The 14,425-nt window shown below is 37.5% G+C and overlaps 2 protein-coding genes across 6 annotated transcripts; one reads left to right on the top strand and one right to left on the bottom strand.

The window, feature by feature from the left end:
- Nucleotides 1-741: 741 nt before the first annotated feature.
- wdr24 (WD repeat domain 24) lies at nucleotides 742-8,304 on the bottom strand. 2 transcript variants are annotated; one of them, XM_032574415.1, is made up of 11 exons: nucleotides 8,191-8,304; nucleotides 7,395-7,459; nucleotides 6,081-6,568; nucleotides 5,464-5,641; nucleotides 4,493-5,165; nucleotides 2,900-3,000; nucleotides 2,718-2,833; nucleotides 2,538-2,642; nucleotides 1,953-2,296; nucleotides 1,690-1,874; nucleotides 742-1,346 (listed from the first exon to the last, which is right to left on the bottom strand). In XM_032574415.1, the coding sequence occupies exons 3-11, from the start codon at nucleotides 6,559-6,561 to the stop codon at nucleotides 1,178-1,180; spliced, it is 2,352 nt and encodes a 783-aa protein (XP_032430306.1). In that variant the 5' UTR covers nucleotides 6,562-6,568; nucleotides 7,395-7,459; nucleotides 8,191-8,304; the 3' UTR covers nucleotides 742-1,177. The 2 variants fall into 2 exon arrangements, with proteins under 2 accessions (XP_032430306.1, XP_032430305.1); XM_032574414.1 differs by lacking the exon at nucleotides 7,395-7,459 and having other exon boundaries at nucleotides 1,178-1,346.
- On the top strand, nucleotides 8,212-12,785 carry LOC116727176 (uncharacterized). Of its 4 annotated transcripts, none has more exons than XM_032574419.1 (6): nucleotides 8,212-8,315; nucleotides 9,575-9,718; nucleotides 10,589-10,706; nucleotides 11,239-11,398; nucleotides 12,339-12,491; nucleotides 12,566-12,785. In XM_032574419.1, the coding sequence occupies exons 2-6, from the start codon at nucleotides 9,597-9,599 to the stop codon at nucleotides 12,727-12,729; spliced, it is 717 nt and encodes a 238-aa protein (XP_032430310.1). In that variant the 5' UTR covers nucleotides 8,212-8,315; nucleotides 9,575-9,596; the 3' UTR covers nucleotides 12,730-12,785. The 4 variants fall into 4 exon arrangements, with proteins under 4 accessions (XP_032430310.1, XP_032430307.1, XP_032430311.1 ...); XM_032574416.1 differs by having other exon boundaries at nucleotides 8,248-8,379; XM_032574420.1 differs by having other exon boundaries at nucleotides 8,248-8,379; nucleotides 10,613-10,706.
- The last annotated feature ends 1,640 nt before the right edge of the window (nucleotides 12,786-14,425 follow it).

Consider the following 14,425-nt stretch of genomic DNA (forward strand, 5'->3'; position numbering starts at 1 on the left):
AAATGTACTTTTTTTGTTGCATGACGGCCCATAGACTAAATTGTATTAAGGCCAGAATAAGATTTTTTTTTTAGCAGAATAGACGCAATATTACTTAGTATTACACTGCAAAAACACAAAATTTTACCAAGCATTTTGCCTGTTTTTTAGTGCAAATGTCTTATTACACTTGAAATAAGACAAAACAAGTACAATTTTAGTAAGATATGAGCTTGTTTTATGTCAATTCCTTAATATTGATTTTAGAAAAGTACTAATTCCACTGGCAGATTATTTCAATTGTAACAAGACATTTAATAAGTCTTAAGATTAGTGAAATCTGCCAATTGTTTCACTTTTTAAAACAAGCCGTTATACATGTTGTTAAAAATGTACTTATAAGATAGTTTTCTTATTTCATTTGTAAAAATATATTTGCACAAGAAACTAAACCAAAAATACTTGGTAAAATTTTGTGTTTTTGCAGTGTATGACAGTAGAGTCAAAATAATACCAGAATAAAGTAAAAAACTGTATTTGCTCACATTAAATCTTTAACTCTAGAAGCTTTTTTTCTGGTAGAATTGCATCTTTATTTTGCTAATATTTTATTCTCATAATTAAACAAAAATTCTCATAACTTGGCCTCAATACTCCAAACTTACAGGATAAAAATGTTTTCTGTAATTTGTTTTTGTTTTTTTTTTTTTTTTAGAAAAAAGGAGAATTAAGGTTCAGAAATGATTAAAATTGCATCTGATATGAAAAAAAAAATCCAAATTAAAGTTTATTTTTGTTGTGACAGAATATAAATAAATTAAAGGGAAATTAACTTTTTAAAATTCTGTCTTTCTGATCTATTTGATGTAAATAATGTGAAGACAAACGGGCTTCTGGAGCAGAACTTAACATCTCAAGTGTTTTAATGTTTCGCTCAAAGCCATTTTCCTTGTTATAAATTAATGTTACATTATTTACAGTTGCTCAAAATAAGTGTTAATATGTAAAACAGTAACTCAGATCTGAAAACTGTAAAATGTTGAACATTTCAATCGCTGGTTTTACATTCTGCTGATGAGAAATCACCGGAGCCACGCGGGGGTCCGATTCACCTGTTGGTGTGATTTCACATGAAGGCCACAGGGGGCAGCAGAGCGCTCCGAGGCGTGAAAACGTTCCTCAGGTGTGCGATCGGGTCTCAGGTGTATTCACACAGGTGGCCGCATCCTGCAGGGCAGTGAGAGTTGTTCTTCAGCCAGTTCATGATGTGCTCCAGGTGTCCGCCGTGGCTGCAGCCCTGGCACCAGACGAACAGTCCCTTCACCACATGGTGGCACACCGCGCACGCACTGGCACACTGGCGACACCTGCAGGACAGACGCACACACGCTTACTTATACTTTGGTTTTTAAATAAGGTGCACAAAATAAACATTTTCAGTTAGCAAAAATACTAAAGAGGTAAACAAATAATTAGCTCTGCAATTAGCGCATTAGCAGAAAATCAATCTTTATAGGAAGTAACTAAAAAGTTAGATGTACAGTACAGACCAAAAGTTTGGACCAAACTTGAATTCAATGAGAAGGTGTGTCCAAACTTCTGGTCTGTACTCTACGCAATGTAAAATTTATCTGAAATATCTAGAAAGTGAAGAGTTTAGAAAAAGCAAACACCTGAAGAGGGCAGAAATTTAATCTTTGATGTTTGTACCTGTCACAGATCCATCCCTTGTTGCTCATTGGCCGCTTGCAGTTGCTGCAGTTGATGTGCAGAGTGGTGGAGGTCTGGTTGAGGCAGGTGATGGCGCTGCAGGTACTCAGCTTGATGACCTCGTTGGAAACGTTCCACAGTTCGAACCGCTGCAGCAGGTCTATGTAGGACATGTACCAGTGCTCCTATGGGGGCAAAGAGGTCCAAAATCTGTCCAATCACTTAACAAAACGCCAATCATCGCTGCTGCTGCGTCTCCTGACCTGAGTGAGGTCGTCGATCTCCTTGCGAATCTTCTCCCCCAAGACGATGAGCACGGACACGGCCATCTGCACGTCGCCGCGCTCGGCGTAGTGGCTCAGCATCTCGCGCACGATGGGGCAGAAGAAGCTGGCGTGTAAGTGCGGGCTGTACAGCGGCTGGGAAATGGAGATGAGCGAGAACGACTCGATGGGCGTCAGGCAGGCGACTTCCGCCTCGTTGCCGCTGACGTGCGGCGAGTCGGCCTTGTCCTGCTGCAGGTGCTCCGGCACCGACGGGTTGTCGATGATCTCGTGGCGCAGCTGGAAGGCCTCTGGAGGCAGCGTGTACACCGGCTCCTCCGCCACTGCAGAGGAAGCAGGATTAAAAACTAACTTCAGGCTAATACGCTACCAGAGGAGCTAATTTTCGGTTAGTGCTTCAGCATTAGCTTCCGCTTAATATGATGTTGGAACAAAGCCATTGGGTTAGCAGAACTAATGTTTAGGATTATTGCTTTAGGGTTAGCGCAGCTAGCCGTTTAGCTATCGGTGCCCAGTGCAAACTGCTGGGATGAGTTGCTGGTTACTGATGGGATCTGGGCTGACCCGTTTGGTTGTCGTGCTCCAGGGGGTAAAGGTCGTCGTCATCCAGCTCTGCGTCTCCAAACATGTACTCTGTGGGGCCGTCGCTGCCCTCCGTCTCCTCGTTCTCTGGAAATGAAGTCAGATTGATTCACAGGACGACGGTTTGAATCCCCGGCTTTGGGAGCGAAGCGGCAACTTTACCTTCGTTGTTGTTGCTGATGTGCGAGTTGCCCAGCTCCAGGTGGATGTTATCCTGCCGGCTTTCGCCTTTGCAGCGCTCCAGTCTGCTCTCCGGACCCATTTCTTTCATGCTGAAACTGGAAGCAGAAACATTCAGGTTTGCTGTTCCAGAAATCCGGATTATAATCTGTGAATCAGATTACCTGTTCATTAGTGGTAAACCGCCCAGTTTACTGAGGCTGTGGTTTGGACCGGGTGCCGGGTCAGAAAACATGATTCTCAGCATCGTCCATGTTGTTGAAACCTTTGGATTAAATAAAGGTTTGTTATTTTGGTCAACAAACAGCTGAACTTTTCCACATTTTAAACAGGAACTTCACATATTTTAATAGGATTTTATGTAAAATACCAACAGACATCTGATGTCAAAACTTTCTTTCTCTTTTAAAGATATTATTTCCGTTGTTTTCTAATATTTTGACTTTTATTTTCTAAAATTTTTATTTTGTTCCCATCATTTCAACATTATTCTTGAAATTTAAATTTTATATTTTATTCACAATATTGCAACCTTATCTTTCAATGGAAAAAACAAAATAATCATTTTTTTCCTCAAAATGACAAACATTTTATTTAAGGCACTAAAGGAAAATGGAAACTAGTGGTGAGCTGATCCATTGGCCGACTTTGCATTTTTTTTACATTTTTTGGCAACTTTTTAAATTTCGCTCAAAGAACAAAGACAAGTGGATGGAAACAGTAACTGTGCTCAAATAGACATTTTTAAATGGGCATTTTAAATTAAAGAAAATTTTATATTTTTGCAAAAATTTGGTTCACAATTTTTTTTTCTAAAAAATTTCCCCACAATTTTTTTCTTTTTTTCACAAAAAAAAAAAAAATCAGCAAAGAAAAGTTTTTGTCCGGTTGAGATGGGTTTTTATGTTTCTTAATTAATGTGCTAACAGGAAATGAGAAGCAGTGGTTTTCCAATTGATTCACAGTTTTTTCTATTTTTGCCACATTTTAACATTTGTTCATAATTTGCATGACAGTTGACTGGAAACGTGGCCATTTACTGTGTTTCTGTCAGCATTTCTTTTTCAGTGGGCATTTTGAAATATTGCATTAGAAAATCTTTATGGACCTTTTAAATAACTTAATAAAAAAAAAACACCTGCTGACTTCAGGTGGTTTTGTTTTTAGTTGATCCACCAACGAGGAGATGAAAACCTGTGGTGACCCAATTAGATGTTTTTTTGTGACAGTTAGTCAATACCAATAATTATTGATTAGGTTTTTTGTTTTAAATATCTGAAATACTGTCAAGCTGATTCTGTGAGTGTTTCTGTTTTATTCAGTTTTCTCTCCGTTTTGTTTTTAATTTTTTAAGTAAGTGGGGAAACTTGAAACTGCTGCCATTTATGCAGCAGGCTGTTGCTAGGCAACCAAGGTTTGGGGGAACTTGAAACTGCTTCTTACCCAGCAGGTTGTTGCTAGGCAACCTGAGAGCAGTGAGTTAGTTTGTGCCACTAACTTTGCTCCGTCTATTGTGATATATATTGCTATGAATTTATTGGCTTTAGTTGCTGGTTGCAGCAAAAGAAAACGAGGAAATTTAAAGAACATAAATTAAATGAATATAAAGTAATATTCACCTGCGTGAATATTAACATTAAATTAACTTTAACTGGATAAAACTAGAGTCCCTCTCCGTATTGAAGCGGTTCAAATTCAAATAAAAAGAATACTTTAGTGGTTCCAAAAAGACCTGCTTTTGTTCTGACCTGTCTTACCTGCGGTCGTTTGAGCTCCCGGGCCACCGTAGCGTTATGGTCACACAGCTCCGTAAACGGCTTCCCACTGAGGAGGTAAAGTTGTGCCGTCTTTACGAACCAGTCCATGCGGCTGCTGTCCAAGTCCGTCTCAAAGACGCTCAGAGCGCTGGACACGTGGGCGAACTGTTCCATCGGGTTGGGCTTCTTGAAGGAAAAGAACGGGTAGCGGCGGTCGCCTCCAGGGTAAGGCTTCCTGCCGCCGTCGCTGCTGACCAGACTCTCGTTGACGGCGAAGGCCAGGTCGCCCATGAGGCCGAAGCACAGGCCCTCGGGGTTGGCCTTGTCCACGGGCCGCGTGGCGTCCTTGAACATGTGCTGGTAGAGCGTGCTGTCCTTGGAGCCGGACAGCAGGTAGTGGGGGTCGTGCTGGTGGCGCCACACGATCCCAGTGGTCACGTCTTTATGCTCCTCGAAGGTGGCGAAGGGGATGAAAGGTCTGCGGATGTCCCACACGTAGATGTTGTGGTCCACCATCATGGAGCAGGTGGCCAGGTGGAACTTCTTTTCCGGGCGCCATTTGACGCGAGCCACCGACGCGATGGTCTGGACGCAGTAGATCTCCTTGGCGCGGTTGGTGGTCATGTCCCAAACCTTCACCATCTTGTCTCTGCCGCCGGTGGCCAGCCAACCCCTGAGACACAAACAAGGAGAGCGGAAAGCAGATGGTTTCTAAAACAAAACTCTGACTTGAACCGTTAGAGTCACATAAAGACGGTTACAAAATCAGTCTTCTATCAGCTGTAGAACATTTCCGGGATTAAAGAAGTAATGTAACAGAAAGGTCGAGAGAAAATCCTTAGTCACATTGATTGCAAAAGTGTCTTCAGAGGTCTGTATAAATGAATCAGACACTAAAACCAGGAAGTTAGTTTATAAATCACCGAACGGCTGAAAGATCTGCTGCTGTTGCATCAACCTCGTAGTTGTACCTGTCATCGGGATGCCAGTCGCAGCAGAACACGGGGCCGGTGTGAGCCGTGAACATCCGCTCGTAGCGATCCGGCCGCCTGATGTCCCACAGCTGGACGTTCCCGTTTTCAAAGGAAGCAGCGAAGGTGAAATAGTCCTTCATGCTGAACTGGACGTCCCTCACGCTCTCCGACTGACCTGCACCGAAACGCCAGCCAGAAAAAACACCAACAGGTTTTCTTACCACTAAAATTTTACTTTTCAAAGTTTAGTAAGTTGCAGTGGAGCATCCGTTCATCAGACGCTCAAACAACAGAAATTCTTCAGTCAGAGGCTTTTGAACACTGACTGCTACAGGAGATCCTTCCTTCCATTTTTTCAACATTTTTATATTCTTTTATACAAATTTTATTTACTGTCACATTTTTACTTCATCTTTAGTTAATATTGTTTATGGTTATTTGTAAAATCTTTATTAGTATTAAAGCAATTCAGTTTAAAGCTGCTGAGAAACTTTTTGCTCTTCTGCTATTTTGATGTTTTATGATCGGAACGTCTCTAATATCACTGTTAAATGTCTTTTAATCATGTTTCCCGTTGATCTAGATTCTGTATTCTATAGTTGAGCTGGGATTACCTGAGAAGGTGCTGACTGACTCCTTCTTGCGCAGATCGAAGCATTTCATGAAGCCGTCCTGCGAGCCGCTCAGCAGCATGTAGGCCTCCGTCGGGTGGAAGCACACCTTGTTGACGGTGCGTTTGTGCTCCGTGAACAGCTGGTCCTGCTTGTTGCGTGACGGCTTGCCCAGGTTCCAGGTGACCACGGCGCCGTTGGTGGCGGCCGTGGCTAGCAGGTTCTCCTCCATCTGGTGCCACATGACGTCGGCGCAGCTGAAGTTCAGCGACGGTTTGCGGCCGACGCGCAGGTTCAGCTTCTCCACAAACTGCTCCTCCTCCAGGGCGTAGATCTTGAAGATGTTGCGTCCGGCGACGACCACCTGGGCGGCGTCCCGGCACACGCTGATGGCGTTGGCCGGAGCGTCCAGGTGGCAGAACATGGTTCGGCCGGTGATGCTGCTGCTGCCGAGGGCCGTCGTGACCCGAGACATTTTCTCCATCTTCCTGCTGCAGAAAAAACGGTAAAGAAGAGTTAAAAAGAAATTATTTAAAGAAAAAACTATCTGTGAAATACATTAAATTTATAAAAAATTTAATTAAACCAACAAATAAGAATTTAAATATAAATGAAGAAATTAATAAAATACGTAAAAAAAAATCTAATATAAATTTCAAAAATTCTATAAATTGAAACATTTAAATAAACCAACAAATAAAAAATAAATTAAATATGTAAAAAAACAACAACAATAATATAAATTTTAAAAATTAAAGCAACACATCCATAAATAAAGAAAATACATAAAATAATAAATAAAAAAGAGTAGAAGTGCAAAAAATACATTTAAAATAATAATAATTTCTAGTTCTGGGAATTCTTAATCTGTTCAAAATTCTCAAAAATGGATTTAAAAATTAAGTTGTACGTCTTCCCTTCTCCTGTTACTGAGTTTTACACATCCACTTGCTCACTGTATGTATTTTGAATAATAATAATAATTTTTTTTGTTTAAGAAAAAGCAAGGCAGCTCAGCTAACCTCATACTGGTCATTTAACTTGATTTTATCACCAGTATTGTTTATATAAACTGATGGAATTTGATTCAGTATAAAACCTTACAGAATAGTTTTAAATAATATCTAAGAAAAATAAGTAAAATGATAGAAATGTTAAAAAATTAACTTAATATTTTTTTAAATAAAAAAAGTGACATATTCTACCAACATTTGGCATTCACAATAAGTACACAACATTAGAGCCTTAGTTTGTAGCAGAAACAATAAATAAATAAACTCTAGACATATTAATAATTATATCAGCTGCAGTACTGACTTTGTGAAGAACTGATGGCTTCATCAATCTCTGCAGCTGGACAGTTTCCTCCCATGAGAGGCAGCCTGTGAGTGAGAAACATCTGGGTCAGCGTTTCACAGGATGACTCCCAAAAAAAATTTATTTAAATCTTCTCTAACTACAAAGCATCATGAGAAACTGTACAATTAAAAGGTTATGTTCTCTTATTAAATAAAAACTGCCAAACAATGCTAATGAGTGAAAAAATATTCAAGACTACAATTATACTACAATCTATTCGGACATAATTGTCCGAATAGATTAAGTTTGATTAGGATATTTAATTATGAAAATTTCTGCTTAATGTTAATATGTTGTAAAAGATTCACGATTAGACTGGTGAGTAAAAATGATCCATTGCATTGAAAATATGACCTTTGGCTTTCTGGGGGCTTTGATACCATAGAAACGTAACCAATCATTGATTGATTGCTCAACTTTGTATATTAAGAATAATCAGTGTTTTGACACTGAACCACCAGATACTCAAACGTCTTTTAAATGATCTTTAGAAAAGTTTGGGAAACTATTGCAACTTTTTCCGGAGCACAGTAGTTAACAGTAATGTTTATTAACCATGTAGAGTGGAATTAAATGTTATATTCATCAATTTCAGAGAAATAATTTTACTGTAATTTATGTTAAAAATATTAAAAACGTTTTGCTTTTGCATTTATTGTGATGCCCGTTTGTATAGCTGTATGTTTGTTGCTGTTTTTAGTGTTAACATAGTTGGAAATTAAATAAAGATTTAAAAACAGCATATTCTTATCACCTGATTGATAAGGAGCCTCTCGGTGCTCACGTGAAGATCATCCCCGGAGCAACATGTGCTAGCAGAGCCACAGCCAGGCTGCCCGCTTCCTAACGAGCTTCTACCGACTCGCCGCTCCGCTGCAGGTTCATTTCTGTTAAATCTGTTTATCCAAAACAGCCCGCTTTCTTCGTGCTCCTCGCTCTGCTGGTGAGTTAGACAGAAAACAGCTAAGCTCGCAGGAGGCTCCGCTTACTTCCACCATAAACAAGACCGCAGTATGATGCTAACATTAGCCGGTCCACCAGAACCTACAGTCAGAAAGCGCGACAGGCGGGAAAACGTTTTAGATATAAAATTGTGAACAACTGCGATACAAAAAGTTTATAAAGTTTAGCAATATAGTAAAATAAAGCGGTGTTAAGCTACAAACCTTATGTTCTGAAGCTGTTGCTAACTGCTTGCAACATCGGAAATACTATTTCACTATAATCTCGCGAGAATTACGCAAAGCGGCCCCGTTCACCTTCCGAAGGAGGAGATGACAGTTTTTCTCAACTGGAACTGGAAGAAAATCTGGTATCTAAATATTTTGGTTATTAATAATATTAAAGAAGTTTTATCAATTGTTTTAATCCCTGCAAATTGTAACTGAGTAAAACAGAGGTTAAAGTAATTATTAAAGATGACATCAATACAATTTGGCAGGAAAAATGATGTACACAGAATAAAGAAGGCATCTATATATAAAAAAAGGATAATTAATAGGAGAGGAGGGGTGGATAACATGATGGAGGTTCTAAGTAGTGATTTACATATCACGGGCAAACATTCATCAGAGTGAAATGTAGAAAATTCACAAGAGAATATCTATCAATCAATGAAGTTTATTTATTTGAATAGCATGTTTCAGCATCAAGGCAGTTAAAGTGCTTTACATCATGAAAGCATAAAAATATTATAAACACATCTTACAGTCAACAACTATGAAAACCAGTAACAGACAATGTATTTTATCAAATTAAAATGATCAATACACATAAAATATGTTGGTAAATGTTCAATTTATATAGAATAAGACTTTCAATAACTGTAATCAATATATTAAGTACATCTAAATAATTTTCAACAGGACTAATAAAGTGCTGAAAGGACACAAAATTAATTGAGATAATATATTATGTTTTATTTTTGTAAGTATTAAAATGAAAATTTTCTATTTAGTGGATTACGCCCTCTGTCCAGCAGATGGCGGTAAAACACTGCGATTGTAAACTGCCAACAAAACATACAGAAGAACAAGAATCTAATCGAGATGATTTCAATTGAAATACTTTTATTAATATGTCTTTATTGTGTTTTATGTTGAAAGTTTAAGCAAACATCCTTCTGCTGTGATTTTTAGTTGAAGCCGTGACCTCTCCAATATGGCCGCCCTGTTCGGCTGCGGGGAAGCGGAAGTATGGAGGAGAGTTTACGAGAAGTACTGGGACGTGGTAGAGGCGACGGCCAAAGCCAAGAAGCCGAAACTACTGCAGCTTGACAAATGGTAGTTTCTGTTTTCTGTTTTTGAGCCCTGAACGTAACACAAAACCATATCAGCGCCATTAAAGAAGGGAAAAAAGGAGTAAATTTCATTTTTAGATTAATCTCAGAAATGTTGTAGAAAAAACATGACATTGCTGAATTTAAAAAGTGGAAATTTTTCTAGAAATTTTTTTAAGATAAATCTTAGAAATTTTCAAGAGAAAAAAAGAATTTCTGAGTTTCAAAAGTCAAATATTTGGTAGAAAAAATATGAATACATTTAGAATTAATCTTAGAAAATTTCTATAAAAAACAAGAATCTTGAGTTTGAAAAGTCAAAATTTTGCTACAAAAGAAAATTGAAATTTTGAGATTAATCTCAGAAATTCGCTAGAAAAATCAGGGAATTTTTGAATTTAAAAAGTCTAATATTTAGTCGACTAATTTTGAGATTACTCTTAGAATAAAAAAAAATAATTTTGTGACTTTGAAAAGTAAAATATTTTCTAGAAAAATTAAAAAAGGTTTTGAGATTATTTATTATTATTTTGAGATCTTAGAGACAAAATAGGAAATTTACAAAGTTGAAAGGCTGAAAATTTGCAAGATTAAACTCAGAAGTTTGGGATTAGGCTAAAAATATTTTCTAGAAAAAGCTCAGGAAATTTTGAGTTTTAAAAGTCTAAATTTTTCCACTTGAAACTCAGATATTTCCATGTTTTTCTAGAAAATTTCTGAAATTAATCTCAAAGTGTCTCGGGTTTTTTCTATCCAACTTTTGACTTTTCAAGCTGCTAAATTATCTGTCTCATATCAAACTGTCACCACATGGTGACAGTTTCAACAGATATGATAAAGAAAAAGCATTTTTTTTAAAAGTTACATTCTGCAGCTTTAAGGCTAGCTGTCTGATCAGGTACCAGGAGGAATTGCCGGCGCTGATTTTGAGTCGACCCGACAAACACATCACTCTGTCAGAGCTGAAGATGCTAATGGAGTGGAAGCTAACGGTAAGTGCTAACCCCGCTAGCTGTTTCCATTACAAATGTCCACAGAACTTTTTCTGCTGATGTTGGAAAATACAATTTCACCACTGCTGTGTTTCCACTAAATAAGAAATGAAATTAAAATCATGCGAATTTGTTTTTTCACGTGATAAGTCACTAGAAAACATCTTCATCCTTACACTTCCCGTCATCTTCTTTGTAGTTTCCTGCAGTAGTAACATCCTGTTGTTTCCATTGTAGTTCTGTGAAATAAACCAATTTCAATGTGGCCCAAAAACCAACGTCATCCTCATGCAGAAAACTTTCCATCAAAAATGTGAGTTTTTGCGAAATTTGTGCCTTAATTTCCATAATCTCAATTAGAAATGCAGCAACTCTCTTCTGCAACAAACTCCTGCAATAATCACAGCAGCTGCGTTTCCATTGACCATAGAATTGCCCAACTTTACATTTTGGCATTTGCTAGTGTAATACAGACGACGTTTTGCTGACATTCGTAATGTAAAGGCAGCGTGTGTCTCGTGTGTCTGTCCAGAGGGGGAAGTTCAGGCCGAGGCTGCAGCAGCTGGCAGCCTCCAACGGCGAGGACGCCGTCCAGAAACGCTCCAGAACGGCGCTGGGCCTCCTGCCCGATGTTCCGGCGGCCGTCGCTGAGCTCAGCAGCCTGAAAGGCGTCGGCCCCGCCACAGCCTCAGGTTGCCGTCTTCTCACTCCCCTCTGCATGAATACAGCAGTGGTAAATCACAGCAGACAGCTCAATATTTCACAGCGATGGCTGGTAGTCTGGGTGATTGATTTCCCAATAAGTTCAGAGTCTTACTCAACCGTCAGACGGAGGATCTGATCTTAATGCCTCCACACGGCTCAGTCTGCAAGCAAGGAAGTAAAACTGTTCAACATCTTTCAAAGATGAAATCATAAAACACAAACATCAAACTAAATCCTTCCACACACAGAGATGCTTAACAGCGTATGAGGGCTGATGTAGATATTAAAACAGCAATAAAAGGAGTTAATTTCCACGGGAAAATTCTAAATATTTTGTAGAAAAAAACAAGGAAATTTCTGAATTTGAAAAGTTCAATGTTTGCTTGAAAAATCTCAAATTTTCTATAAAAAACAAAATTTCTGAGTTTTAAAAGTTGAACGTTTCTTAGAAAAATCTCAGAAATTTGATAAGAAACATCTTTAAAAAAACATTTTCTAGAAAAAATCAGAAATAATTAAGTTTAAAAAGTAAAAGAAATACTAGAAAAATCTCAAATGTTCTGTAAAAATAAGAAAATTCCTGAATCTTAAATTAAAAATTTATTTTAAAAAAAATCTCTTAAACTTTCTATAAAAGATAAGAACATTTGAATTTGAAAAGTCTAAAAATTTGCCAGAAAAATCTCAGAAATCTGTTTTTGAATCTTGAAAATTTGTGAGAAAAAAACAAACTAAAATTTTCCATAAAAAACGGAAATTCCTGAATTTGAAGCCACAGATTTTCTAGAGAAAAAAACAAGAAAATTTCAGTTTGAAAGTCCAAAATTTGCTAGAAAAAAACTCTGAAATTTTGAAATTAATTTCAGAATGTTGCAGAAAAGCCCGTATTTTTCTGCGTATAGAGTGACGTTGAGTGTTTTGCTGCAGCGGTGTTGGCAGCAGCGGCTCCGGCTCTGACTGCGTTCATGTCTGATGAAGCAGCAGAGAGCGTTCCTGGGCTGCAGCCCGTCCAGTACACCGCCAAGCACTACGCCCTCTACCTGGACAAAATGGCCGCCCAGGCTGCCAAACTAAACCGAGGTGAGGCGACGCCCAGCTGCTGAGGGTTTGTTGAAGAGCAGATGGAGATTTGCGGCTTTGCTTTCTGCTCTCAGTGGATCCGCAGCAGGACTGGACGCCTCACAGGCTGGAGTTGTGTTTGTGGGCGACGGCGACGGCGACCAAGCTGCAGCTTCCTGTGCTGGAGGACCTGAAGGGCGGCGACACGCAGACCTCAGACTGCGACCAGAGGCCAACCAAGAAGCTTAAAACTGCTTAAAAACACGGCGACGTTTGTGAAGTTAGTCAGTAAATTACAATTTGGGTTATTTAGCCTGATACAAGAGGATTCATTTTACAAAATACATATTTTCACAATGTTATTCACTTATAAAAGTCACAGTTTCTAACTGAATACTTCATTTACACTCTAAATATTTAGGTGACAAACTAAATATTTAGTTAGCAAACTAAATATTTATTGTGGAGCCAAATCTTTCTTACTAAATATTTTGCTCCAAACAAAATATTTTATCAAACTGAAGTTAGTTAGCTAAATATTTATCTTGCTGACTGTATGTTTAGTTTGTAAACTAGTTAGTTAGCTAAATAAATGTTTCATTAAATATTTACCTTGCTCAAGTTAGCTAAGTATTTAGCTTGCTCACTATTTAGTTAAATTGTTAGCTAGCTAAGTATTTATACAATTTAGTTTGCGAAGAAAATATTTAGTTTGAAGCTAAATATTTAGCTAATTACTTTGCTTTAAGCTAAACTAAAAATATAATTATTTAGTTTGAAGCTAAATATTTAGCTTGCTAACTAAATGTTTTATTTGCAGCTATGTATTTAGTTTGAAACTGACATTTATAAATGAATTAATTACATGGTGAAAATATGAGTGGAAAATGAACTCTGATTTTTTCTTTTTTAAAAAGCTAAATAACCCAAATTATTTAATTTCTGACTAACTTTACAAACCACACTTACAAATCTCCAAACTGTAAAGGATGTCTAAAGGTTTTTAATTTGTATCCTTTATATTTGCAGAAAGAATAAAGTTTTCTTTATGGAAGAAAGTATGCATCCGCAAACAATTTTGATTTCAGTTTTAACTTTCTTATTGTAATATTTAAAATTAGATACAGAAAAATACAATTTGTTTTAAGATGTTACATTGTCATTTTGTGTTGCAGTTAAAAAATCATTTTTACTTTTAGTGATCAACAAGTGGTAGAAAAAATGGAGGTTATTGATATCAGTATCACAATCTTCATCAATAGTATTGTTGTTAAATAGTTTCCTGACATCAAGCAGCAATAATTCAAATTTATTCTACCAGCTTTGCAAGTAAAACTGGTTTAATATCCAAACCAAAGCTTCTTTATACCTAAAAGGTTTGTAAACATCCAACCAGACATTAGTGAGTATATTTATATAGAGAGCCTGAGAATTTTGATTAAATATAATAATAATGCATTCAGTTCTTATTTTTATAAATCATTTTGTTCTTTGTTATATTATCAATTCACACGGAGAAAAGAACAGTTAAAACTAGAAAATGTCAGCTTATCAAGCCAGGAGATCTGCTGCAGAAAATTAGCAACAATGCTAAAGTTAGCTAAAATGTATTCAATATTATGTGCGGCACAGACATAAATATACATATGTATATGATGTGCATGTTGACCAAAATAAATCTACCGTATTCGGCAAACTAAACGTCGCCAAAATGAGCTAAAATGCTTACTTTAGCCGTATTGCTATGTTAGCGTTAGCACGAGAGCTAGCAATAAACAATAGTAGCAGGATCGGGATATATATTGTACTTATACGCACATGTAAAATATGTTTTTCATTTGTTATATTGTGGACGCTGCGGTTCGAGACGCAGTGACGAAAGGAAAGTAAATAATTAAATTAACGTTAATTAGGCTCGACGCTCCCTTCGCATTTATACGGCAGATGCCAATAAA

The sequence above is a fragment of the Xiphophorus hellerii genome, chromosome 10, assembly GCF_003331165.1.
Source record: "Xiphophorus hellerii strain 12219 chromosome 10, Xiphophorus_hellerii-4.1, whole genome shotgun sequence".
NCBI classification, from domain to species: Eukaryota; Metazoa; Chordata; class Actinopteri; order Cyprinodontiformes; family Poeciliidae; genus Xiphophorus; species Xiphophorus hellerii.